General features: G+C 31.5%; 6 protein-coding genes and 2 long non-coding RNA genes across 14 annotated transcripts; 5 read left to right on the forward strand and 3 right to left on the reverse strand.

Moving 5' to 3' along the window:
* Positions 1 to 111: 111 nt before the first annotated feature.
* Positions 112 to 3,285, reverse strand: LOC107371351 (vesicle-associated membrane protein 3). Its single transcript, XM_015939403.3, has 2 exons — positions 2,896 to 3,285; positions 112 to 1,948 (listed from the first exon to the last, which is right to left on the reverse strand). Coding segments are annotated over exons 1-2 (381 nt in total). The 5' UTR covers positions 2,898 to 3,285; the 3' UTR covers positions 112 to 1,569.
* A 2-nt stretch (positions 3,286 to 3,287) lies between these two features.
* On the forward strand, positions 3,288 to 4,487 carry LOC112539980 (uncharacterized). Its single transcript, XR_016199545.1, has 3 exons — positions 3,288 to 3,506; positions 3,920 to 4,117; positions 4,186 to 4,487. It is a non-coding gene; the product is annotated as an uncharacterized LOC112539980 (long non-coding RNA).
* Positions 4,488 to 4,743: 256 nt separating this feature from the next.
* On the reverse strand, positions 4,744 to 6,615 carry LOC107371346 (tRNA (guanine(10)-N(2))-methyltransferase TRMT11). Its single transcript, XM_015939397.3, has 3 exons — positions 6,256 to 6,615; positions 6,084 to 6,149; positions 4,744 to 6,015 (listed from the first exon to the last, which is right to left on the reverse strand). Exons 1-3 carry the CDS (start codon positions 6,310 to 6,312, stop codon positions 4,789 to 4,791), a joined length of 1,350 nt encoding a protein of 449 aa, XP_015794883.3. The 5' UTR covers positions 6,313 to 6,615; the 3' UTR covers positions 4,744 to 4,788.
* A 53-nt stretch (positions 6,616 to 6,668) lies between these two features.
* Positions 6,669 to 7,725, forward strand: LOC107371350 (COMM domain-containing protein 4). The gene is made up of 3 exons (XM_015939402.3): positions 6,669 to 6,751; positions 6,817 to 7,114; positions 7,184 to 7,725. The coding sequence occupies exons 1-3, from the start codon at positions 6,749 to 6,751 to the stop codon at positions 7,459 to 7,461; spliced, it is 579 nt and encodes a 192-aa protein (XP_015794888.1). The 5' UTR covers positions 6,669 to 6,748; the 3' UTR covers positions 7,462 to 7,725.
* Positions 7,726 to 12,537: 4,812 nt separating this feature from the next.
* Positions 12,538 to 17,841, forward strand: LOC107371657 (pyrethroid hydrolase Ces2a). Its single transcript, XM_015939803.3, has 7 exons — positions 12,538 to 13,036; positions 13,251 to 13,406; positions 15,432 to 15,582; positions 15,648 to 15,833; positions 15,894 to 16,432; positions 16,494 to 17,122; positions 17,532 to 17,841. The coding sequence occupies exons 1-7, from the start codon at positions 12,806 to 12,808 to the stop codon at positions 17,554 to 17,556; spliced, it is 1,917 nt and encodes a 638-aa protein (XP_015795289.2). The 5' UTR covers positions 12,538 to 12,805; the 3' UTR covers positions 17,557 to 17,841.
* Positions 14,631 to 15,362, forward strand: LOC112539901 (uncharacterized). Its single transcript, XR_003083879.2, has 3 exons — positions 14,631 to 14,905; positions 14,965 to 15,022; positions 15,087 to 15,362. It is a non-coding gene; the product is annotated as an uncharacterized LOC112539901 (long non-coding RNA).
* Positions 17,735 to 20,490, reverse strand: LOC107371658 (very long chain fatty acid elongase 7). Of its 6 annotated transcripts, XR_016199549.1 has the most exons (5): positions 18,900 to 20,490; positions 18,675 to 18,745; positions 18,401 to 18,436; positions 18,078 to 18,306; positions 17,735 to 17,974 (listed from the first exon to the last, which is right to left on the reverse strand). XR_016199549.1 is itself a non-coding variant. In XM_015939804.3 (2 exons), exon 1 carries the CDS (start codon positions 19,770 to 19,772, stop codon positions 18,903 to 18,905), a length of 870 nt encoding a protein of 289 aa, XP_015795290.2. In that variant the 5' UTR covers positions 19,773 to 20,490; the 3' UTR covers positions 18,376 to 18,745; positions 18,900 to 18,902. The 6 variants fall into 6 exon arrangements, 1 of the variants encoding a protein (XP_015795290.2); XR_016199550.1 differs by lacking the exon at positions 18,401 to 18,436; XR_016199547.1 differs by having other exon boundaries at positions 18,401 to 18,745.
* Positions 20,491 to 22,846: 2,356 nt separating this feature from the next.
* On the forward strand, positions 22,847 to 25,649 carry LOC107371652 (uncharacterized). Of its 2 annotated transcripts, none has more exons than XM_089268709.1 (2): positions 22,847 to 22,941; positions 23,053 to 25,649. In XM_089268709.1, exon 2 carries the CDS (start codon positions 23,082 to 23,084, stop codon positions 23,868 to 23,870), a length of 789 nt encoding a protein of 262 aa, XP_089124835.1. In that variant the 5' UTR covers positions 22,847 to 22,941; positions 23,053 to 23,081; the 3' UTR covers positions 23,871 to 25,649. The 2 variants fall into 2 exon arrangements, with proteins under 2 accessions (XP_089124835.1, XP_015795283.2); XM_015939797.3 differs by having other exon boundaries at positions 22,847 to 22,918.
* The last annotated feature ends 197 nt before the right edge of the window (positions 25,650 to 25,846 follow it).

Raw genomic sequence — 25,846 nt, forward strand, 5'->3', positions numbered from 1 at the left:
CGCGACAGTGAATTTGCAAACATTGAATAATTAAATTTTGTTTGATTGATTGATCAATGATCGTTGATCAATCCAATCGCAATTTATGAAATGATGGTTGAATCAATAGGCTTAGTTTATGTGTACATATTTAATCATAGATATACACAAAAGAAAAAAAGATTTATTTATGATTTTCTCTTCATGGTTTCATCCATTTTTGTTTATCTATCATGTTTTTTTTATTTGTTGTTTCTTTTTTTGTACGGAGGGAAACAAAATTAAAATTTGTTATGTTGTTTGTATTTTCAATTTAGTTAGTTATTTACTTCAAGCCAGAAAATTTGTTGAGTTTTGTTTGTTTGCAACAATTAACATTGTAAATACAATCAAATCTGGTGTATATGTTCATTTTTGTTGATTGTGAATAATGGATTTGCGATTTCAATGCATTTCTCATTGCAAACAAAACATTTTTTCCCCAGGAATTGAAAATTAAAACATAATAATTGACAAGAGTGCAAATAGGAAGAGGTTTTGTTACTCAGAGAGATTGACATGGAGTGATGATAATATGAGTAATATCATGGGAAAATTAGAGGATTGTTTTGATTTTGTTACTCAAGGAATAGGATTTAATCAAAAGGAATCATTTTTATAACATTTTATTTAACCTGTAAACTATTCAATCTTTTTTTCACGATTGCGAGACACTTTTTGTTTGCTTTTCAAAAATGGAGATTCAAAGATTTCAATCCTTAATCCAGTAAAACAATTGTCACAAGGTAAGATAATACAACTTCATTTAACCACTAATTAAAATTTTTCGGGTTCATTAAAACTCTTGAAAGATGAAGAAGAAGATGATAGTAAAACAAAGCCAATAAAACGGAGAAGATGATGGAAAGGTGATTCAAATGATGGAATGGTGAAGACAAATTATGGTGAAGCCGAATGTCTTGATGTAATGTGCTTGGGTTAATGTCATATAACATTTTTGTTTTGTGGTTAAATCCAATCATCTTGAAGGTGTTGCAGTGATTTGGATCTTTGTTTTCAATCATTTTAAACTTCATCATCAAATTGTTTGCTGATTTCTTGCTGTTGCCATCAAACAATGGATGATGATGACGATCAACGAAAACATGAACAGGAATAAACATTCTGGACGATTCGACAATCAAGCTTCATCTTCCCGAGGAGTAACAGCAAATTAAATTGTTGAGCTAAAAGAGCTTAATATTTTTGGAATGATCAAAGTGATGACTTTCTTGCTGATTATGATATTGATGTTTCATGAATGATGATCACTTCTCGTTTTATTTATAATATATTTTTAAATTCTGTAACTGCATCTATCATAATGGTGTGTATTTGTTTGACATTTTGGTGGATTCACTCTCAATTCATCTCCTTCTGTCCCAAAAACTGGCGATGTTTCGCTTGTCTTTCTTGTTTGGTATCATTTAGGTTTTTTTGTTTTGGTTTATCTTTGGTTTCAAAATTTTACGGAATACGAGGTTAAAATGGTGGTGATGGTGATGTTGCTGGTGGTAGTGGTGGTGGTTGGTGGAGGTGAGTGATGGTAATTTAATTTCCAGAGAACCAGGCAAATATAACCAGGACAAAGACCAAACCAACACCAACCATAACGGCAATCATTTTAGCATTTTTCCACCAATATTTGGATTTAAGGGCTCCAGCTTGTTTCTCAAACATTTCGGCACCTTCTTTAAGAGCATCGGCTCTTTCATCTAATTGTGATATCATGGCATCACGTTCCAATACTTTCTCTACATTCATCCTCATTATCTCTGTAACCTCATCAACCTGAGCTTGAGTTTGTTGCATCCTTTTCTGGGCAATCTGTACATGTTGAGAGGGTTTAGGTTTATCTGGATCCTCATCGCCTTGCTTCTCAGCATCTGGGTGACCTTTCTCGACATCTTTATCGTCTTGTTTTCCAGGCCTAATGACAAAAAGAGTTTAAAAGAAATCAAAAATTATTCTCAAATAAAAAAATCAAATGAAAAATGATCAATTTTATGAAAATTTGCCAAAAAAAACGAAACACAATTTTTCTTAATCCATCAGCAAAATTATGCTGGATTAAGTCGTTTATGCTTCAAGAGTCTATATTAAATGGTTTTCATCTCAAGGGCTAAAGCTTGGTGAGATGCATATCATGAAAGCTGTTGTTTAATTAAAATCCGGTGCAATTAATTAAACACAAATTGAATGGTTGGTTAGTGGCAAATTTACTGTTTTACATGTAAATTTTAATGGCAGACTTTCGATTATTTTTAGCAGTTTTATTGTTATAGCTGGCTGTTAGTGGAGTTGAATGAGTATGTATTGAAGGAGTAATTTTGTCTCCGGCTGAATAAATGAATCAATATTTTCTGCTTAATATTGATTGGATAAGAAAAAATTTGATCAAGATGAGAGACTGATAAAGGTTGTAGGTATTATTAGGTGAAATGATGAAAAGGATGAGACTGCTGGAATCAGTGGGTAAAATTGGGTTTCAAGCTGATTGCATGTTGTACCTATGATATTGGTCTAAGGAGGTTAAATGACAAAGGTGGACAAAGGTTGAACTATAAATGATAGGTTGTTGGTAAACACAATTAGGAGGAAAAGGTTAATCAGTTGGTTACAAGGGAGACTCGATTTTGGTGTAAAACAAAAGAAGTGGATGAAAGGTGAAGATGATTTAGAGAGAGAGAGAGAGAGAATTAAAAATAATAGAAAGATAATAAAAGGAAGAAAGAAAGACAAATAATAAGATTATTCAAGGCTTCAATGAGAAAAAAAGATTCCCTTTCTGAATCGTCTGTCTTCAGCTCTTTCTTGCTTCCCTGTGTTACTCTGTTATAAACAGAGTATTGGATTGATTTTTCAAGATGGACTTACATTATGATTTAATGTGAATTACTAGGAAGAGATTGCCTAAAGATGATGGAAGTGAAGATGAAGATTACAATTTAATAATCACTGAATGTTGATTAAACAGAGATATTGTTGATGTTAATCTGGAAACACGGAGAGATTACACTGAAAATTGAATAATGATAACACTAAACTATGGATGGTTGGTTGTTGGTAAAATGATGGGAAGAGATTGAGATTGAAATAAGGTTGAGATTGGTTAAAGATGCTATCAATTGGGTAAACACTGGATAAAGATATGATATTTTAGGAGTTAACAGGTAAAAAAAGATTGATTTCAATAAAATTTAAATCCGCTAAAATTGTTGTTTAGTTTTGTCAATAGTCACAGATATTTGGGAATCCAAAATTTCTCAGCGATTCAAGGATAGGACAAGTAGCAGCAAGCAAAAAAAAACAGACCACGCAAGTATCTTCTCTATCATGACAAAAACCCATGAACATAGATCGATAATCGAGTTTTATGGTAACATAGAGACGACTCTTTCATTTTCATTTCTCTTCGTTTCCCAACATCAACATCATCAACCTTTTCCTCCTTTTCCCAATCTCTTTGCTGTAAACAGTGTCATCCAGTGAGTAAATGCCTTGAATTAACTTACCTGTGTTTACTAGTGTCAGTGATTCTACTCACCTTTTCATTTTATTAACAATTGTAAATTAAATTGACTATTATTCAAGTGATTTACAGTGAGCTGATCCATACGCTAAGCTTATTCATCTCTTCTCCTCTCTTACAATAATTAACAAATAATTATTACGTTCTTGATCTACGTTCAAATCATTTACCATGATACCTTCCTCCTAAAACGACCTGTGAAATCAAATAATCAAAGGACCTGAACGACCTGCAACAAATAATTATTAACAGTGACCAAATTAAAAGTCAAATTTAAATCAAAAATCAAAAATCTAAAATTAAATCTTTCTCAAACAAATAAAAAGTTTATTTAAATAAAAATCTCAATCAAATTATTAATATCTCCAGCAAACACGCACGATCATGGTTCGCTTCTGGTGGAAGAGGTGCAATTCAGTCTCAACATCTCTGATATATGGTTTCGATGGGAAATTGGCAAATACCTGAAAACATACTCCACTTCAAAAATAATTATTTATATTCTGTGAGGACGATGTCAACAAAACCTGAACATGGAATCAACCTCTTCTTCATGAGATTTCTGAGGTATTTTGCTGTAATTCTGATCCTTTGTGTCTGAAAATTACATTTATTTTCATCTATCTTTTATTTAGTGCAATCGGTTATGCTCTGGTAAACTGACAAAAACTTGGTTCAATCGACTAATTGATGCTCGTAATTCACCTGAAGGCTTAAGCAATTTTCCTTTCAATACAATGAAGGAACTTGAAACTTATAGCGAAAACTCAGTGTCACCAGTTTTCTATCTAATAAACGAGGCCATGTTATCCACCTGTAAATCTTCATCTATTAAACCTGATGTTCAGTTAAAATTAGATCACATTGGAAGTCATATTGGGAAAGCTGTTTTTAACGATGTTTTTCTTGGAGTTGGCTCGGATGAAATTGATTTTTTGGTCTAATCTGAATCGGATAAAGAGTCGAATTTTAATTCATGGATTAATTTTTGAAGGTGAAACGCTAACCTAACATAAAATTATGGATCATTTGGATAATCCAGAATGCAACAGCAATGCATATGATAGTCGATTCATCCAATCGCCTTCCAAATAACACTGAATATCTGAAGAAACGTTATATATTTCAACTGGCTCTATTTCAGTTGAATTTGGACAGATGTGATTGAATATATTAGATGAATAACAGGTGAGTTTATGAAAAATCAAGCTCTTTATTCTTAATATTGGGCAAAAAGATTATTTCTCTTTGTTAGTTTTATTTTTTCGACTCATTTCTGCTATTCCTGTAAAATAAAGTTCCCTAAAATTTTTAATTACATAAGGTATAAAAATTTCATTGTTGGATTCATTTGACAATTTTTCATAGCATGCCAAAACTCTTGAAACATTTAACTTCATGTCTTGATTACAACAAGAAATCAATTTAAATGATGGATGATGAGGTAAGCTATCTTCCATTTTATAATCAGTAATTCTTGGTATCCAGAAGACTAATCTGCCACCAATTTTTAGATTTTTCAAAGCCAAGGCAAATAAATCTTTGAGTATGTCTTCAAATCGGTACAGTACTTTGGATGGATAATGACAATCGATATATTCTTCGGGAACTTTATAAGTCATATCATATTTGTCAGTTCCGATTTTTCGAGAGTTTTCTCGGATTCCATACGGCGGATCTGTTATAATAGCATCAAATTCAAATGGCCGCCAACAGGGCTTGGAAGCATCGGAAACAATAACATCAAGATACTGAGAAGTTATCTCATATTGTGCAAAATTTGCAAACACACTTTCATCTGGATCACGTTGTTTTACATATCGACGCGATGGCTTTCTTTTACCATGGAGTAATAAATAATCAATGTCACTTCCAATCGTGTAAGCTCCAAATTTGGCCGCAGCAATCAACAAAGACCCAGAACCAACAAAGGGATCAATAACAACATCACCGTCTTTAACTAGAGCCAGGTTGGACATAATAGCAGTTAACCATGGAACCATTGAAGTATTGCTTATGAATTTACGTTCTTTTAAACTAACATCAAGTGAGAATCTTCTACCACCATCAGCTAGCCAACGCCCAAAATAAAGTTCATATGGTTCATCTGGAGCTGAATTGGACAATAATCCATAATATTCTATCAGCTGGAAACTATTATCAGGTTTATTCAAGTTGATCGGACCTTCAAATGGCAAGAATGCAAGTTCCTCAATTTTATCAACTTTAGTTTGGAGAGTAATTTTTTTCCCATATGTGTCAACGTTTATTCGGAAAGATCTTTCTTTGCCAGCGTACTCTTTTTGCTTGATCAACTCGCAGTTTTTCAGCTGTGAAAACAGGGCTTCACGGGATGTTGAGTCAGCCCACAGATGGATTAATGATCGTACGCAAACTGACCTTTTTGTAACTTGAATAAGTTTTTCCTCGTCTTCCCTCTGATTGCTTTGAACAACAAGAAAAGGCTGTAGATATAGACAAAATTGATTTGTTATTATTTTTCCTTTGATTGAACAGGATCATATAAACTTACCTTTTCTTTGTTTGGACAACAAATTTTTGCCTCGCATTTGAATAATGTTAATAAAGCTTCAAATTCCTGAAGAAAAATAAAATGAAAATTTATTTGATGAAATGAGATGCAAATTGAAAGCAAGAGCATCATAAATTAATAAACAATCAATGATTGTCACAAGTATACTAACAGCTAGTCTGAAAGCAGGACATTCCTGGCAAAACCAAATTAAATAACGATAAGCCATTTATTAACGTTCACAATAAATTCACAAAATAAATTAGTCCAGTTGTAAGTAAGACATGGATTACAGAGAGAAGTGACTTTGATATTTTGAATCAGTTAAATATTGCATTAAAATGAAGTTTGAAAAAATTTAATTTACTATAAATTAACATACAAACAATCAAGTTTTATTGATTTTATATCATAACAATTAAAATTTGAATACAGATAACATACAGATGTAAACAATAGGTAAGCACATGACAACATGTGAGTATTTCAAGGAAACTATCCTTCAACATCTTCCAATGCAATGTTTACCGCTTCATTTTGGGTTTGTTAAAAGTGTGACAAATAGCATCAGCTGTACTCTTCACACAACTCCCACCGGTTACTCATACAAATTAAATTGTTTATGTTAAATTACACCATCGTTACTCAATAATTCAATAATAATCATGGTAAGCTGTTCATTTTACAGAAAATTTCCTTAGCTAATCCTACCTTTTTATGCCCTTTTTTACAGAAATTCAAACTATTTGGCGATCTTGATTGTCCAGATTGGGTTATGGCAAATTTAAATCTACTAGCCAAATTGAGTTCCGTTAAAGTGAAACTCATTTGTAATTTAGTCGTTACTGATGTTGGAAAAAAAGAGATAGATTTTGACAAGCTGCTGAAAATTACTAGTGATGCCAAATTTGATGAAAGTGACAGTCGAGCTTGTTTTATGGTCGCTTCATTCATTCTTAAAAGTGCTTGGAGATTCAATGTGGACCACTCAATTGTTGTAGCTGAGCTTCAACAATTAGGTTTACCGAAAGGTCAGTATCAATACACTTCTTTGAGCTTAAAAATTGAATAATTTTTTCCTTTTTCTTCACTCCTTACAGAGCATACTACTGCAATCGCTAAAGTATATTCCGAGAAAGCTGATGATATGAGAAATGCCCTGAAAAGTCAAAGTTTACGATTAAATAGGCTTGAAGATGTTGAAACAGAGGTGATAAATGGATTAAGAACCGAGTCGTTCAAAGTGAACACCAAATTAGGATTAGTTAAATTGAAATTAGATAGATCTGGATCAAAGGAAATTGTTGAATTTTGTGTAACAAAGGAGAAACTTGCTATACTTATTCAGTCACTGAAAGAAGCTGAGGCTTTGGAATGAAATTAATATAAAATATTTTATAAGATGATTTTTTGTAATATTTGTTATAATTTTTATGAATTGATTTTCTGAATTTCTGATTTTTTGATTTCTAAACGAACTTGCAAGGTCCAATATTGATTAATTTATTTCGTATTATCGTTGCTTCCAAATTATTTTCTCAAAAAACTTGTCCTAATGAACTAAATGTCAATGTTATCGATCCTTGCATACACAACAAAATCCATTATTATTGAATATAATAAACAATCATAAAGGTGCAAACATTTAGATGCATCATTATATCTAGATAATTTATAATTTTTTGTCAACAAAACAAAGCAATTCTTTGTTTAAAAAATAAAGTTATTACGCTAATTTTGTGATCTAATTTCTCATTATCATTCCCTTTCCGGAAGGCATATCAAGACAATCATCTAATTGTATTGTATATTGAATATCGTTAGCAAAAAAGGATAACATTTTTGTAGACGTCCAAAACTTGAACTCAAAATCAATCGTCTTAATTGAATTTAGATGGACAAACATATCCTTGAATCGTATGATGTTTGAATGTACAGCCAAAACCAAAATGTAGGGTCAATCGGATGAAATTAACAAGTTAATCGACAATAGTTTTCATTAATTTTAAATCTTTAAAGATAAACCCGAAAACCGTAAATGAATGTTAACAATTAACTCAATGTCTTGATCTAATATTTGTATTAAAACTAAAAGACACAATCAACCTATTTAAACCATTTATGCATAAATCGAAACAAACACTACAAGAAAAAAGGACAAACAAGTGTAAAAATGAATTTTATTGCGAATTAAGGCACTGTTGGTTCGTATGGACATAAAAACTGATTCTTTAGCGCTATTAAAAAAGTTCTCCGATCGACATTTCTCGAGATAATCAAGTCCAAAGTTGAAAATTCGAACGCCTTTTACTCAATTGTGGAAGCAAATTTTTGCATAGAATTCATTCTAACTTATGTAAATTTTGATGAAAAATCAGAAAATGTACTTATTTTGAACAATAAAACTTTCCTTTTTCTGTAAAACCGTTTAGTTCGATTTTTAGTTAAATCGATCGCTTTCTGTAATTGTAATAGTTAGAGACCTGCAACTTATTATTTGTACATAAAAATTGTCGGTTCAAATCATGGTTTAACTATTGTTTACAATTTATAAACAGTTCTCTTGATTTTGGCCATTGGCCTTAAAACTTTAAGACTCAATATTTGGATATTGGCATCATCTACAATCATTATTCCTTCAACAAGTTAATTCTCTACTAATTAATAACTTAATGCAATTAAAATAACTTCCATTACCGCATTCTGATTATGATTTTTGGGTTTTAAGCAACAACTTATTTTACAAAACTCATATAAAGCAATATCTTGCTAAATAAACCAATTTTCTGGTTAAATTTACAAATCAAATGCAAAGAGTGTTGCCAAAGGCTCGAACAATTCAATAAAAAGTTGAGACTTGGTCAGTTTGTAGGGATATTAAAGGCAAGGCCATTGGTACTAATAAGTAATTATTCTGGTGAATAGTTTTATAGAAAATCGAGGTCAAAGTTCAAACTTCGATCGCCTTTTGTTCAGCTATGGAAATTGATTTTTGTATGCAACTCATTTTGCATGATTTAAAATTTGATGATCAACCAGAAAATGTACTTATTTTGTTAGATAATATTTTTTGGTTTCTGTAAAATCGATAAGTTCGATTTTTAGTTATACCGATTGTTTTCTTCGACCGTTAGAGTTAGAGACCTAAAACTTAGTATTCTTACAGAGAAATTGTCTGCACATATTATGGATGAAACACTTTTTTTAATTCATGAACAGTTCTCTTGATTTTGGCCATCGATATCGAAACTTTGAACTTGGATATTTTGAGATTTGCATCACCTACGATCCTAATTCTTTCGCCAATTCATCCTTTTACTAATCAATAATTCAATTCAATCCACTAATTTTCAATTAGCGAATTTTGGTTATGATTTTCGGCCTTTAAATGCACGCTCAACAACTTATTCAACAAAATAAACTCATATAAAGCAATATCTTGATTTTTAAACCAGTTTTCTGGTTAAAGATACAAATGAAATGTAAAAAATGCTGTCAAAGGCTCGAATATTTGAGTAAAGATATAAAACTTCGCGGAGTTTGTAGGGACAGAAAAACTGAATCCATTGGTGGTATTAAATAATTGATCAGATGGACAGTTTTCTAGAAAATCGAGGTTGAAGTTGAAACTTTGATCGGCTTTTGTTCGACTTTGGAAGTAGATATTTACATGAAACTTCATTTAACTGATGTAACTTTTGATGGCCAATCAGTAGATGATTTTATTTTGATGAATAAAGTTTTTCGTTTTCTGTAAAACCGATTAGTTCGATTTTCCTTTAAACCGATCTTTTTCTGTGACCAAAATACTTAAAGAGCTGAAACTTATTAACTGACAATTAAAACTGTTGACAAGTATCATGGTTTGAATAATTTTTCCAATTTTGTAACAGTTCTCTTGATTTTGGATATTGGACTTAAAACTTTGAGCCTCGATATTTCGAGAATGGTAACAACTACAATCTGCATTCTTTGGTCAAACATTAGATTTCAGTATGAGCTACAATATTTTGAAATAATAAATTATTAAAAATCCTGCGTAAAAAGCATAATTCGTCGCATTACTTGTGCTGTCAGATTTGGGATTGATTTATAAAGTTAAATGGTTACTCAAATACAAATCTCGCGTGTTGGACTGAAATTCATTATTAAATGCCAGTATTCATATCAGACTATAGTTCAAAACTAAATCTTGTAATTGGCCAAAGAATGCAGATTGTAGTTGCTACCATTCTCGAAATATCGAGGTTCAAAGTTTTAAGGCCAATGTCCAAAATCAAGAGAAATGTTACAAAATTTGAAAAATTATTCCAACCATGATGTTTGTAAACAATTTTAAATTGTCAGTTAATAAGTTTCAGCTCTCTAACAATTTCGGTCACAGAAAAAGATCGGTTTAAAGGAAAATCGAACTAATCGGTTTTACAGAAAACGAAAAACTTTTTTCACCAAAATAAGTACATGATCTTGTTCAGCATCAAAAGTTACATCAGTTAAATGAAGTTTCATCGAGAAATCTGCTTCCATATTCGAACAATGGCGTTAAAAGTTTTAACTTTACACTCAATTTTCTAGAAAACTGTCCATCGGATCAATTATTTAATAGGACCAATGGATTCAATTTTTCTGTCCCTACAAACTCCGCTAAGTTTCATCTCTTTACTCAAATATTCGAGCCTTTGACAGCATTTTTTACATTTCGTTTGTATCTTTAACCAGAAAACTGGTTTAAAAACCAAGATATTGCTTTATATGAGTTTATTTTGTTGAATAAGTCGTTAGTTGTGCATTTAAAGCCCGAAAATTATAACCGAAATGCGCCTATTAAAAATTATTGAATTGAATTATATTATTAAACAGTAGAGGATTAACTTGTTGAAAGAATAATGATTGTAGGTGATGCCAGTATCGAAATATTCAGTCTTAAAGTTTTAAGGCCAATGGCAAATATTAAGAGAACTGTTTATAAATTGTAAAAAATAGTTAACCCATGATTTGAACCGACATTTTTTATGTACAAATAAGAAGTTTCAGATCGCTAACTCTTACAATAACAGAAAGAAATCGATTTTACCAAAAATCGAACTAATCGGTTTTACAGAAAAAGAAAGTTTTATTGTTCAAAATAAGTACATTTTCTGGTTGATCATCAAATTTTAAATCATGCAAAATGAGTTGCATACAAAAATCAACTTCCATAGCTGAACAAAAGGCGATCGAAGTTTGAACTTTGACCTCGATTTTCTAGAAAACTATTGACCAGAATCATTACTTATTAGTACCAATGGCCTTGCCTTTAATGTCCCTACAAACTGACCAAGTCTCAACTTTTTATTGAATTGTTCGAGCCTTTGGCAATACTCTTTGCATTTCATTTATTAGTTAAACCAGAAAAATGGTGCATGCATCAAGAGATTGGTATATATGAGTTTGTTTTGTTTGATAAGCTGTTGCTTGGGCATTTTAAGCCCAAAAATCATAACCAAAATGCGCTAATTGAAAATTATTGAATTGAATTAGATTATTAAACAGTGAAGGATTAAATTGTTGAAGGAATAATGATTGTAGATGATGTCAATCTCGGAATATCGAAGCTTAAAGTTTTGATGTCGATGGCCAATATCAAGAGAAATGTTTATAAATTGTAAAAAATATTTAACCCATGATTTGAACCGACAATTTTTATGTACAAATAATAAGTTGCAGGTCTCTAACTGTTACAATAACAGAAAGCGATCGATTTAACTAATAATCGAACTTTTATGTTTTGCAGAAAAAGAAAAGTTTTATTGTTCAAAATAAGTACATATTCTGATTGTTCATCAAAATTTACATAAGTTAGAATGATTTTGATGAAAAAATTTGCTTCCATAATTGAGTAAAAGGCGTTCGAAGTTTCAACTTTGGACTTGATTATCTCGATAAATGTCGATCGGATAAATTTTTTAATAGCGCTAATAGATCAGTTTTTACAGTCCAACAAACATCAAGTCTCAACTCTTGCCTCGAAAGCCAGATTTTCGGCATATGCTTCTTTAAAATTTCTTGGACTTTACAATATATTCAGATCTTATTTTTAGATTTAATGGTGACATCTTAATGTAAATTAAATTTGGTGTGTAAGTAATGAGTCTTTAATGTTTAAAATTTATGGTGACCATTTTAAATTCACTTAAATTGTCAAAGGTTTGATCGTTTGGTTGCAATTGCTCCAATTTTTACCTTTACTCAGTTTGATTCTGTCTATCACTAATCTACCGCTTAGAGTAGGAAATTGAATGTTACTCATACTAGACTTTATCAAGAATTGCCTGTTTATTGTTTAACATCAACCTTCTTTGCTTTTCATTCCTACTTCCATCTTCATCCATATCTTCACAATCATCATCATTTCTCCCATTGATTAACTCACTTTTGCCTCCTCACTCAACATCCGTTGGCTAAACTAAATAAAAGTTAAAGTAGATCCATCCAATTTCAGCTAATTTACAGAATGCTGTTTAACCGACCAACAACATCACAATTATCATTAACTAACAATCATCTCCACATCTTCTATTTATGTTCATCTATTCAATATTAGTGCTATAACAATCTAAATTGATTAATTGGCTTCAATACTTGACAAACTTTAAGCTTTTTTCGTTGGTTTTACTGCTTCTGTTGTCCGACAGTTTCATTTGTTTACATATTTTACACCATAAAGTTCATCGCTTTTCATCATGTCTATTGTTCATTTTGTTTTCTTTTCATTCCTTTTTATTGGCATTTCATTTGTGAATGTAACCTACAGCTGGTCAATCGATGATATTGATCCAGTAGTGAGTACTCGTTATGGTCAAATCCGAGGTCGAAGAGACACACCAGTGGGAAATTATCCAAGTGATTTGAGAATCACTTCCTTCATTGGTATACCTTATGCGTCTCCACCAGTGGGCATCGGTCGGTTTTCTGTAAGTAAAATGCTCATTTATATAATCTAAAATAAATTGCCCTAAACTGATAGCTCCATGAAATATCCAGCAATCATAATTGTCGGTATTTAATTGAAATTTTCCCATTCAACTTCACACCTTTTGTACACTTATTTTTACTCATAGTTTTAAACCCATTTTATCACTTCATTTTACACCTTTTAACACTTTTTATTGTCTTTTGCTTTTCAAGAACCCAAAAGAACCAGAAAAATGGTCTGGTTTCCTAGACGCTACCAATCGTCGAGTTATGTGTCCACAGGTTGAACAGAGATTCCGACTTGAGTCAGACCCTCAAATTGGTGAATCTGAAGATTGTCTTTATCTCAATGTTCAAGTTCTTACTCGAGTAAGTTACTTTTCCTTCATTTGATTAGTTTAATCAACCAATGTATCAGGGTTTGATATAAACGAATCGAAATTGACAGTTTTAAACAAATGTATATCTCAAGTTAATCTGGGAATGAGTGGATGAATAATCATCACCAAGTCAACCTAGTCTTGAATTTTTCAAGATCATCGTGATTCATTCTGAAATTTGTTTCGTCAAGCCTCACATTTTTCATGTTGTTTTTGTTCATATGAAAAGATAAATTGCTTTGTTGTTTACTTGTCTCGTTATTTTTAAATTGAATGAGTCACAAAAATTGTTTATTAACTCATTAACAGTTTCGCCTTGACTTGCTTCAATATCATGATGAGTATTAATATTATTGTTAAATTAAAACTATGCAATGTCATTTTTATATTGCATCTGATTGAGGAAAAAAAGTGAAATTTGTTTAACCTGTGGTTAAAAATTATGTTACAAATTGTTCATTCTTTGTTTATTTAATTAATAATTGATCAATATTTTCAAAGTTGGTCTCTATTGATAGCCAGGGATCAGAGGCTCTTTTGTATGTAAGATAATCCTTTCTAATCCGCCTCGTTCATTTTAAATTTGAGATTAGCCATGAGGCTTTCAAAATAGCTAGCATTGAATTTTTTGAGATTATTTTTCATTCTTTTGTTAATTGCTCGGAATTCTGAGTGACAAATCGACCAAAATTAAAACAATTATTTAATTGACCCTTAAAGTTTCAATTTGTGTTAATTTTAGAACTTCATGCTTTTAAAACGCCCCGCAGTGTAAGTTTGAAAAATTATTGGAAATTTTTGTTGAATTTTACGAGCATTTTCGATCATTTCAAAAAATCGTAAAAGTTGGATAACTTTTGAACCATAATACGGATCAATCTCAAATTTAAATCCAGTATTGACGCAAATCTGATCCCTATTTCCTGAAAATTTCAGGCTTATAGCTATAAAACTTAATATAAATTCCAATCAAAATATTTGTAACATAATTTTTCACCACAGGTTAGTAAATAATTTCAAGATTATCGATGCTAAATGGTTAATCATCCAGAATTGCCCCAGTTCTGCCCATTGTTTTATTATTACTCATATGTACGATTAATTTGATTGAAATGAAAAGGTCATCAAGGTTATTAACTATTGTCACATTGATTAGTAAATTAGGGAAAAAAGTATTACAATTAAAGTCTTTTCCCTCCGAGTTTAGTCATTTGTTTATTGACATGCAGTCCCCCACATTTGAATATTACCGTTAAAATAAAGAGACTAGGTTAAGTCAACTGCTAAAATTACTCACGGAAATTATTATTAAATTATTAGGACATTAATATGATTTTTATTTTAAATTTGTGTCTTTCAATAATCATAATTATTAATTTATGTATGTTAATATCAACCGGAAACATCATTTGTTTTGTTGATTAAAGAGGAGGCTCCTAAAAAGAGAGGGAACCTCTTTTGGTTTCTCATCTCTCACCATTTTCAATTGTAAGTTAATTGTAAATTCACTCTTCTTTATTTTATCTTTCATCCTTCTTGTTTCATAGCAATGGTTCAACCTAATAGAGAGTTTGTTAATTGTCAACAAATGATGTTTGATTACCGGTAATTAAACCTAGTAACGATTAACCATGTAAACTATATGAAAAATTTTACATCTCAATAACAGATATCACACGTTAGACGGTATAAAGGAGGAAGAGAAATAGAGAGTTTTGTTTTCAAACCGACCTCAATTGAGACTTATTGATGATTAGTGATAACTACCTCTTAAACACATAATTATTAATTAACAAAGTGTCAAGTTGATTACTTCAGATTACCAGTTTCAATCAAATAATGAAATTAATGTAACAAGTGGAGACAAAGCAGCTTCAACTTAACCGCAAAGATTATAATGTCATAGTTACCATTAAAATTTTAAATAAAAGGCTTCTATTTATTATTACATCAAAGCATTGAAAATTTTCAATTATGTTTTGCTAATTGCTATTTATTTGTATCAATTATTTAGGGTTCAGTTACAGTAAATGCTCCTGTTGTAGTTTATTTACATGGTGGAGAGTTCAAATATGGAGGCAAAGATTTCTATTATCTGGATGTTTTACCTCAAAACCTTAACTCTCTTGTATTTGTAACTATCAACTATCGATTAGGACCTTTAGGTGAGTTGGTTATTCATTTTTGTTCAGCTTGATTAATTACTAATCAATTATTTTATTAAATCAAGGTTTCCTTTCTACTGACACCAATGAGGTTCACGGTAATTATGGATTACGAGATATTATTATGGCTCTACAGTGGGTGCAATCCGAAATATCTCAATTCCATGGAGACACAAATTCAGTTATTCTTATGGGCCATGATGCTGGTGCGATTGCCGCTAACATGCTTATGCTGTCCACTTATAATAAAGGTACAGTTGTGTTTTAGTGATTTATCGTTTAGCTAACTCTCCTTTCTTATTTTTGTTTAGTGTACTTTAATGCGGTTGTTTGCTCTGGAGGAACCGTTTTTACTCCTTGGGCCTTTGAACATCAACCATCTATTATTAGTCGGGAACTTGCGCTTAGTTTAGGCTGTGGATACACTCAGATTCGTCGATGTCTTCAACAAAAGTCTACTTCTGAAATTTTGGCTGTTGCGAGAACCAAAAGGTTGCATTTTCGACCGACAATTGATCGTAACTTGAGTGATCCATTATTCCGTGATGAGCCTCACATACAATTTGAAAATGGTTTCTTCACACGAGTACCATTGATAGTTGGTATAACTGAACAAGAAGGTGCTCTTGATTATTACCGAAATTACCGGCAAATCCAAGCAATAAGTAAAATTCAAGATAAAATTAGATATTTGATTGAACCTTTTGTTAGACGTTATGCAAATCTTGACGTTCTTGCAGCTCTAGCACATTATCAATATTTTCCCGAAGAAGAAGCCCGATCAGGTAGACAGACTACTACTGTTGGTCGTGGATACAATCAAGGCCAAGTTGATGAACGTTTAGTTCAGGTATTTATCAAAATCCTCTTTCAAAAGGTTTTCTCTAAAGTTTAACCATTTTCTTAAACAGGTATTAGGAGACTTTTTATACAGCTTACCAGCTGAAAAAGCGCTGCAACTTCACTCCAGTCACAATCTTATTTCAAAATTTTACGTTTACGAAGACAAACAGCCTCGCATTACCTTTGGAATGCTTCAGAGAAATCTGCCATCTGATGTTACCGCTGATAAATTCAGAGCCACTCACATGGACGATATATTTATACTGTTTAAAACAATTTATTCAAAACAATACGCTGAGGCCAACCCGGCAGCAAATACTCTTCTCTCTTGCATTTTATCAACCCTTAAAGACAAAGAGCAAACTTGTAACTGGCAAAATTACCAAACAACGACCCGCTCTTACATTCGCGTTACCCGTCAAGGCTCTAATTATGGTAACATGTTTCGTTCTGAGCGCATGGTTGCTTTCTGGAATCATCTATTCTCGACAGTGGAAGCTAGCACTGTTGTCATTCCTCCCTACTTCCCAGAAGCTGAATTTCAATCCTACCAAGCAGCTACATGGTCTTTAGTAGCCATTGTTGTCATTTTATTACTGTTATCTGGCGGTTTGGCTGCAGTTATCTTCATTAAAAGACGAAATGATAAACAATCACTCAAGTTGATTCGCAAGCGAAATGAGGAATTCACTGAAAAGTATGGTTCATATTAAACCTAACAATCGCTAACATCGCTTTTACATAGATTATGAAAAATCCTTTTGAATTTGTCTCTCTTCCTTTAAAAAAAAGAAACAATTAGATCCCATTGATAACCAAATAATTAAAACCTTTCCCAAAACAATAATAGAAATAGAAAAAGAAACATAAATTAACCGAAATCTTTGAATTATCATTTTTCGAGTTATGGATGGGATGAATATTTATAAATTTGCACGAAAATGAGGACAAACTCAAGCTGTTTAACCTATGTTACACTGATTATTGATAATAAAACTATAATTTAACTGCATGTTCATCTGCTTCCAGCAATCAGCCAGAAAACTAATTAAAGCAACTAATCATCTTTTTGTGACAAATTTATTTAAATTCAATCTCTTTTTCAGAGGAGACGTAGTTGAACAACTTTAGGAATCATTGACTTGGATCATATTTCTGGTTAACCGATTTACCAGTGGATCAGATGGATTCGTCTAAACCTGTTGATCTTTTTTTGAGAAAACTTTTTTTTAGCCAAAATGAAACTTCTTTGCATTTACTTTATCATCAAATTATCCACCATTAATTGTAATAATAATCAGAAAATCTCTTTTGCATGACAACATTTCAATCTAGTTTAATAATAACAATCAACACCGCCATACTTTAAAAAACAATATTTATATCTATAACAATAAAAGTTAATTTTTATGGAAACATTAGCCTTGAATGAGCAAATAGTCAATAAGAAAATATCGCCGCCTTGATAATCAATTGGTAGCCATATTGGTCAACCTTGGAATTCAATTCAATTGTAGTTGAATCTTTTGATGTAAATTTTTCAATTGAGCTGTAAAAATGGAGGATAAACAATAATGTGAGAGAAACACTGGCTTAATAACATTTCCTTTGGTCTTATACTAATGATAAAAAAATTTGGAATAAAAAAATACCTTAAAGAAGAACCAAGAATGATGAATGTAACGGAAACATGGTTCATGGTAAGGTTGATTGTTGAGACAATCTTTTGTTGCTCAACTGTTTTCACCTTCATCTTGATTGGTGAATATCAAAATTGTCTCCGATTTAATCTCAAGTCGATCCAAGTCATTACTTTCCGTTTCCAGACCAGCACCATTCAAGAATGGTTCATGATTGTTTGCCAGTTTTAATCGACAGCCTCTGTCAATTTAAGATACCGTTACAGATTAGTGAATAAACGTAAATTCATTGATAGATACTTGCGGTCAATAAGCTCAGTAAAATGTGTATTTACTTGAAAATTTGCGGTAAAACGTTTTGATTGAAAAGTCTAATTTTACATGATAATTATTATTAAGGGAATCATTTTTGATGATGGTGGTGATTTTAAATGATTGAAGAGATATTACAATTTTGAATCACAAGGATGAAACATTTTGACAACAAAAAAAAGGTAAAAAGGTTTTAAAAATAGCTAAACAAAGGTAAACAATCTAATTTGATTCGATAACAGATTTGTGTCGTACACAAATTATAAAACGTAAATAAAGTAAACAAAAATAAATTACCATAAAAGGTAGTCGCAATAATAAAATATACCATAAAGTGTAAAAAGACCAAAGCAAATATAGATACATAACTTGAATGAAATACAGCAAAAATAATTGATTGAAGATTGGATAACATGGGAAGGAATAGAAAATCGAGTAAAAATTGAAACAGGAGTAGGAAATGCTGGGAAATAAATTTAGTTAACAAAATAAACAAGAATCGATGTTAATAAAATAACTTACAAATTAGTTGGACTTTTTGATATAAGCTTTTCTGTAGAAAGAATAGAAAAGGATAAGAAAAATAATGGCATTGCCCAGATTGATAGCCAACGATGATTTAGGAAATGAGCAATCTGGTTGAGCTAGGGTTGATAGTCCATGAACAATGGCCAAAATAAACTGTCCCATCTGAAGAGTGGTTAAATATTTCTTGGTTGAGCGTAAAAATTGATTAACTCGAGGCCAGTTTGATGATCCATTGGAGCCAGACACAATAGCAGTTAGTCCATAATAGGTATACATAATCATATGAACACCAGAGTTGAGGAGAGGAAAGAAAGCATTATTACCTCCAGGAGCAAATTTAAAGCCAATCCAGACAGACAGGGGAACAGTTGAATGGTGGATGACATGGAGATTTGAAATGTGGGAATTTTTTTTCCTTAAAACAAAAAACAGTGTATCCATAAACTCAATCAATTTGGAGGCAAAAAAGATCCACGCAGTGTTGAGAAAATGGCGCGTTTCTGGTGAATAATCAGATGAGTTGATTGGTTGACATCCCCAAGTATCCAGTCCAAAAGATAATAAGATACAACCTTGATAAAACAGATAACTGGAAAGTGATACCATTAATAAATTGTAGACAATTAGGAGACGACGGAGATCATATGGTTTACGATCTCTCATCCAAAGAGGACCAACATATTTAACGGTGACCAGGTAAAGAGCGACCAGAGTTAACGTTAACCAGGGACCAGAAGTAAAGAAAGGATATATCGATACTCTTGGATCTCCTTGATGATTCCAAAATTCGTGTGAGTAATAGTTGAAGGATTTACCCAAATATTGGACAAAAGGTGATGTTGATGGACCAATTCGGGAAAATGACATTATTATAAATTAAGTGAAATTGATGGATACAAACAATTTTTGATTGTAATTTGAATAACAGTTTGTTACTTGCTGGCTGGACCAACAATTGGAAAGTATCACTGGGTAAAAGAAAGGTAAGACTTCTCAAATTGTAAACAAATTTTGCAGAAAATTCTGACTTCTCTCACTTTTCAGCAAAACAACTTGTATTTGACAAACAATTTAATTTGTTGATTGTGTTGATTTGTCCGAGATTTATACAAGAGAAGACGACTTTTGCTTTAAAGTTGCCATTGCGTCGTTAGTTAACGTTTTTAGATACACATCATGCAATGTAAACTGTGTATATGAAGATGTGTTTACTTCAGGTAGTTAGTAGCTTTGATTCAATTGTAACTGTTGAATACAAGTTGATTACAATTGACTTTAAGATTGAAAGATACTCATGAAGAAAAAGGGAGTTTCTTGGAAGATGATGATGACAAAGTAAGAGTGAAAGTAAGGAAAGGAAATAAGGTAGAGAAAGATGAAAAAAGATGAATGACAAGAGAAAGAGAGAAAGTGAGATTTTTGGTAAAATCGTAACTTTATGGTTGATATTAACTTGTAAATTGTAAATTAATTAATGTCCTCGACAATAGGAATTGTGATTGTTAAACACCAAGAAATACTAATTCACTTGAACTTGTAACAATTATAGTTTTACTGGATAATCATCCTTAACAGCTGGTTAACATTATAAAAAGCTTTAAAAATAAATGTTGAAAGGTTATTTCATTTGAATCAAATATTGATTGATTCTTTTGATTCTGTCTTTTGTTTTCTTTTCATGGTCAATCTATCAATAATGATTAAGTAATAGTTAACACCACTCATAACTTGGAGATATTGCAATTTAATTAATCTTAATCTACTTTCTGTTGTTTCAGATTGCTGTCAAGTCCAGTTTTGGTCAATCACATCAACTTGGTCTTAACTCGCTCATTTGGTAACGGGTGTAACTGGAATCACAATTTTGGACTCTTAACGATTATCCGACATATTTTTGATTAACCTTGATTGCACGGTTAACCAACTGTTAATCACTTTCACCAAAAAATCATCCAGAATCACCTAAACCACAAAGCCCCACTAATTGACCTGGAATATCATTTAACGCTGGTTTACATGCAAAAACGAGTTAATTGTTCATTCTAAATTGATTTCCTCGCCTTAATCCGGTTTAAAAAGCAATATTAATGAAATTGTTAAACATCAAGAATTTAATCAACAACAGATTAACAAATTACAACCTTGAAAACAAGAAAAGACTTCAAATTGTATCAAAATAATAGCAAATAATGTACTAAATTAGATTTACAATTTTCTAATTCCTGTTCTTTCAGAATCACAATTCAGCCGATGTTTGACTCCAATGTTGTACCCAAAGCCATCTCGAGCTGGATTTATAACCAAAGGATAGTTGAGTTGATCAATTCAATAGCAATTTGTTGTTGAATTTCAATCTTACCTTAAATTTATCATTCGATTGATGTAAAAATGACTCGGATTACCTGTCTAATTAACTAAATGGACAATTATTTTACAAATTTTTGGCGTATTTGATTATTTCACTGATTTGAAAATGTTAACAATTTCAAGTTTTGTGCGACATCCATTGTTTTTCATTTTGCCTTGTAAACCCAACAAGAAAAAGGTAACCAGAAAACCTAAAAAATGGTTAACATTTAAAGGCTTTTGATGACATTTAGAAAAATTTTCTTGATTCTTTTTCATCTCATCATAATCTTGTCATCTTCATTCTGACAATTTGACCTTGTCAACAATCAATACTGAATCTCTGCAGGGTTCAGTATTTTTTTTGTACATTTCTTGGTTGAAAAAAAAACACTTTTACAAAACCAAATTGGCTATTGACTGTTTTTTTACCATGATTAGGTAAATAACAAATAAATTAGTTAATTGACAATAGTTGAGACCATATATTGGTGATTGAGATCATCATTTTATTCATCTTGTGAATATATTCAATGATAATTTGTTGACTTAACCAGACCAAATTCAAATTATTCAAGGTTTTCTGGTTTACCAAGCTTGGACTTTCAATTTTGCTCAGTTTTTTCCTATTCAGTCTTGAATCTTATGTTTCCTCGCATTTATGCTGATTAAGTGTTAATTTACACACTGAGTGTATATTGAAATTTAACTGAAATGAAAGTAAAAAGCGCTCATTTAAAACACCAATGGCTATTGAATAGCTTTCAATCCTACGCCGTTTAGATGCATTGTAACAATTAAGTTGACAGTGAAAGTTGCAAGCAAAAATTGTCCAAATTTGGTCCTAATCTTTGTTGATTGTTCAACTAGTTTCTAATGTTGTCACACAGACAAATTATATGCAAAAAATAGGTAATTTTGCTTCAACCATTGTTGTTCAATTAGACAATTGTTGAACCCAGAAATGATTGGCATTTTTGTTTTTTTATAATGAAAAAAAACCATCTTTTCAATATATTTTTACCTTTATTTTCAGTGTTTGCAATTTACTGCGTGATTTTAAGCACAAATTGTCTATTGATGGTTCAAATTGAAATCAATTGGGTAAAACTGACAGCCATTTCTCAGTTCAATATCTTTCCTGTGATTTGAATAATGAGAATGTCTTTTCTCAGGCTCATAATTAATGTAATAAAATTAAGTCTCAATCGACTCATTAAATGACTACTATTTCTGTCGCAATTTAATTACGTATTTTTGGCTGCAATCTAAATTAAGAACAGAAATCTATTGATAGAGATTGGTAGTTGTCAAGGTTAGTTGAGAATCTAACCAATATTTCACTCAACTGTTTTTCCAGTGAATTAAGTTGATACATTTGGTTCATTTAGATTCAATTTATCATGCAAGAGGTTTGTTTAATCTTTTAATACAGAATATTTTTTATCTTAATTAGCTGATTACATTGGATTTAACCATAATAAGACTTTGATTTCAAGTTAAACTCTTTATTGTTTTGTTTATGGCTGGATATTTTGTCTGCGCAGATCTCTTGGATTCAACTGTTTTGAAATGAGCCATGTTAACGTAATGGTTTTTTGTTTATTTTTGTTACTTTTTTGATAACATTGTTTATTTGATTAATTAATTAACCACTGATTGATTAGGTAAGTTTTTAATGTTTATAATTGTAAGTCTTGATGGTACCCATCAATTTAATCTTTTTGGTTATATGTTTTAATCCTAACCTTTGAAAAATATAGATGTTGACCTTTCCGTGCTTATTCTTTCTTTTGCTTAGGATCAGATGTTTAACCATTTTTTTCTCGGATGATGTATAAGTTAGCCTTTATATTTGTGATATTTATTGTTATTATACTTGACAATAAAGCTGATTGTTATTCTGGTGGCATTAAATTAAAAGACGTTGATAACCTAATATTTAAAGCCAATCAATACACCAACAGCCGAAGAGGAGATTCGGAGCCACAGTTAAAGTGTACTGGTGGGCCTAACAAGTGTAAATACCAACCAAAATTTGTCAAATGTCATAATGTTGGTATTCGTGGATCCAATGAGGGCTACAAAAATATTCAATGGCGATGCGAAGCTGATCTTATGGATGGTTATTCATTTGACAAGATAAGAGTCAATTGTGAACCTTTTGAACATCCAAATGATATTTATGTTGTTAAAGGCTCTTGTAGCCTTGAATATGCCTTAGATTACGATGAAAAGGATAAAGACAAAGATGACGAAAAGGACGACGAAAGAGAAGATAAAAAATATGATCGTTCCAGAAAACGTAAAGATATTGGCAATTGGCTTATTTGGGCTGTTACAAAGATTCCAAAAAAATCAGCTGAATTATTTTTCAGAAACATCTTTACGTTTGTTATTTTCTCTGCTATAGTCTATCTATTTTTCTTTGGCTGGCCTACCTTTCCAAATAGAAGACGAAGATCAATACCACCATGGGATCCTGATAATGAAAGTGATATCTCTTATAATCGACCCAGGTTCAACAGACAAGAACGTGAAGAAAGTATCTGGGCCACTATTTTAAAAGTGATTTTAGAGTTTGCTTTTGAAAAACTCTTGAAAGCCTTCATTAGATGATTACTGACTTAATATTGGCTCACCAAAAGTGAAATATCTACTGATTAAGCTTAAAGATATAATTAATTTTTTGACTTGCTAGAGCATTTAATACCCACTTCATTTTTTATCCAGAAAACTCATGGTATAACGACTTCTGCTATCTGCAACTATGTAAACACTCAAATCTCAACTGAATCTGGTCAAAAATTGAGCCCTAACCAAAGAGTAACTTTTTGTTAGCTGTTAAAATGCTCGATTGTGTACTATAATTGTTAATGTTTAACTTAATCTCACCCTAATTTACAACCTCCTGGACTACGAAGGTGTATATTTATCTTGAACTGACTTACAAATCAAATTATTAAACTCTTAATTTGAAGACTATAGATCGCTCATTATACTTTATTTGGCATTGAAATACTCTACTTATTAGCCCATCAAAAACATTTTGTTTGCAGTTAAATTATACACGCTGACTTACTCCAATCACCGATTATAACTTTACTGCAAATTGTTTTGGTTATTTAGACACTAATTAAGTTGGAATTGTAAACATGAACAAAATAGCTATTAGCTAAATGATTTAACCCATTAAATTTTCAACAACCATATTCTTGAGAATAAATTGCCCGTTTTTGTATAATCCAAGTGCACTTTTATCAAAGGTACTTTAGGAATCGTTGAATATTTCCTACTAACTATTCCTATGATTAAAACTGAATTTTAATTTTTTATCCCAAATTGCAATTGCAATTCACTGGAAAGGCAAGCATGCTCATTATGGTTTCTTTCAGCGCCTCTTCAGCAGAAGTAGAGAAAGAAATGTTAGTTTCTTGTGAAAACATCTTCAAGACTTTCTTATTTGTGTTAATGTAATTTGATTCTTATTGGGATTCTATTTATCAATTTGTGCAGTTAAAATCATCTTAATATGGCTAACTTCCAATTTAATTTGCATGAACCCGACCGTCCCCATGATGAGTTAACCAGCTCTGGATACGAAATTGAACTTTTTGTAGACTCCAATAGAGCAAATGAATTTTTGTGTGTTATTTGTCAACTTGTTGTTAGAAGACCTAAAACCCATATTCGATTACCTAACACTAGCAACTGTAAGGTCATCTTTTGTACAGACTGTTTGAAGAATTATGTTCGTCATTATAATAACTCGCCTGAGTCGCAGGAAGATGCTCCATGCCCTTTCCGTTGTGGTGCATCGCTCATCGTTAAAGGCGGTAAACGCAATATTGGTGGTATACCTCGCAATATTCATCGAAAAATATCCAGTTTGAGAATGTTATGTCCATCTGGTCGAGGAACCGTTCGCTATGCCGGTTATGAAGCGCATATACAAGCCAACCCATGTGGATGTTCTGGTTTAACAACATCAGAGAGGACAAAGAGAGAAAAACAAATTGACTTTATACTGAAGAAAATATGTGATAATCGCTGTGATGAAGACGAATTGCTTTGGATTGAAAACTTTGCTCAGATCTTCATTGAAACCACATATCCTGATTAATCGAACTCTTAGGCCATATCTCTTACATTATAAAAGAGCTAATGTGATACTTATAAGAGTAAGATAACTTAATTTGATGAATATTTGTATCTTTGTAATAGATGGAATATTTTGTTGGCTTTTTCAAGAGTTAACTTTTTGCTCTGTTGTGTGATATTTTCATAATCCGCCAATTTTAAAACATTTTGTTCTCAATCTGACTTGGCAATCATCAATTTTGATGATAAAACTGTTGTCGTTTTAATAAGCATTAAAAATGGCTTCAAAAATGTTAATCAGAGCTCTTGTTATTTTCGTAAAAAAAATAATGACATCGTTTATTTGGGTTGTAATGCTTGCTATCTTGTAACTCAGTTATCTTGAATCATAAAATGAATTAGAAAATGTTTATAGCACTTTTTTATCAGGAACTATTTGCTATACAAACAAACCGCGAAAAAATAACCGTAAAGGCAGTTCTCGGCGAGACTAT

This window comes from Tetranychus urticae, chromosome 3 (assembly GCF_039701765.1).
Source record: "Tetranychus urticae isolate SD_2017Ah chromosome 3, NJAU_TeUrti_SD_1.0, whole genome shotgun sequence".
NCBI lineage: Eukaryota > Metazoa > Arthropoda > Arachnida > Trombidiformes > Tetranychidae > Tetranychus > Tetranychus urticae.

Bases quoted from the DNA above. Each gene is read 5' to 3' on its own strand.
- LOC107371346 (XM_015939397.3), bottom strand. From the start codon at position 6,312: ATGGCTTATCGTTATTTAATTTGGTTTTGCCAGGAATGTCCTGCTTTC. The intron at 6,150-6,255 runs GTTAGTATACTT...ATTTTTCTTCAG, and splicing joins GTCCTGCTTTCAGACTAGCT to GAATTTGAAGCTTTATTAAC. The intron at 6,016-6,083 runs GTAAGTTTATAT...CTATATCTACAG, and splicing joins GTTGTCCAAACAAAGAAAAG to CCTTTTCTTGTTGTTCAAAG.
- LOC107371350 (XM_015939402.3), top strand. The intron at 7,115-7,183 runs GTCAGTATCAAT...CACTCCTTACAG, and splicing joins ACAATTAGGTTTACCGAAAG to AGCATACTACTGCAATCGCT.
- LOC107371657 (XM_015939803.3), top strand. From the start codon at position 12,806: ATGTCTATTGTTCATTTTGTTTTCTTTTCATTCCTTTTTATTGGCATT. The intron at 13,407-15,431 runs GTAAGTTACTTT...TCAATTATTTAG, and splicing joins ATGTTCAAGTTCTTACTCGA to GGTTCAGTTACAGTAAATGC. The intron at 15,583-15,647 runs GTGAGTTGGTTA...TATTAAATCAAG, and splicing joins CTATCGATTAGGACCTTTAG to GTTTCCTTTCTACTGACACC.
- LOC107371658 (XM_015939804.3), bottom strand. From the start codon at position 19,772: ATGTCATTTTCCCGAATTGGTCCATCAACATCACCTTTTGTCCAATAT.
- LOC107371652 (XM_089268709.1), top strand. From the start codon at position 23,082: ATGATGTATAAGTTAGCCTTTATATTTGTGATATTTATTGTTATTATA.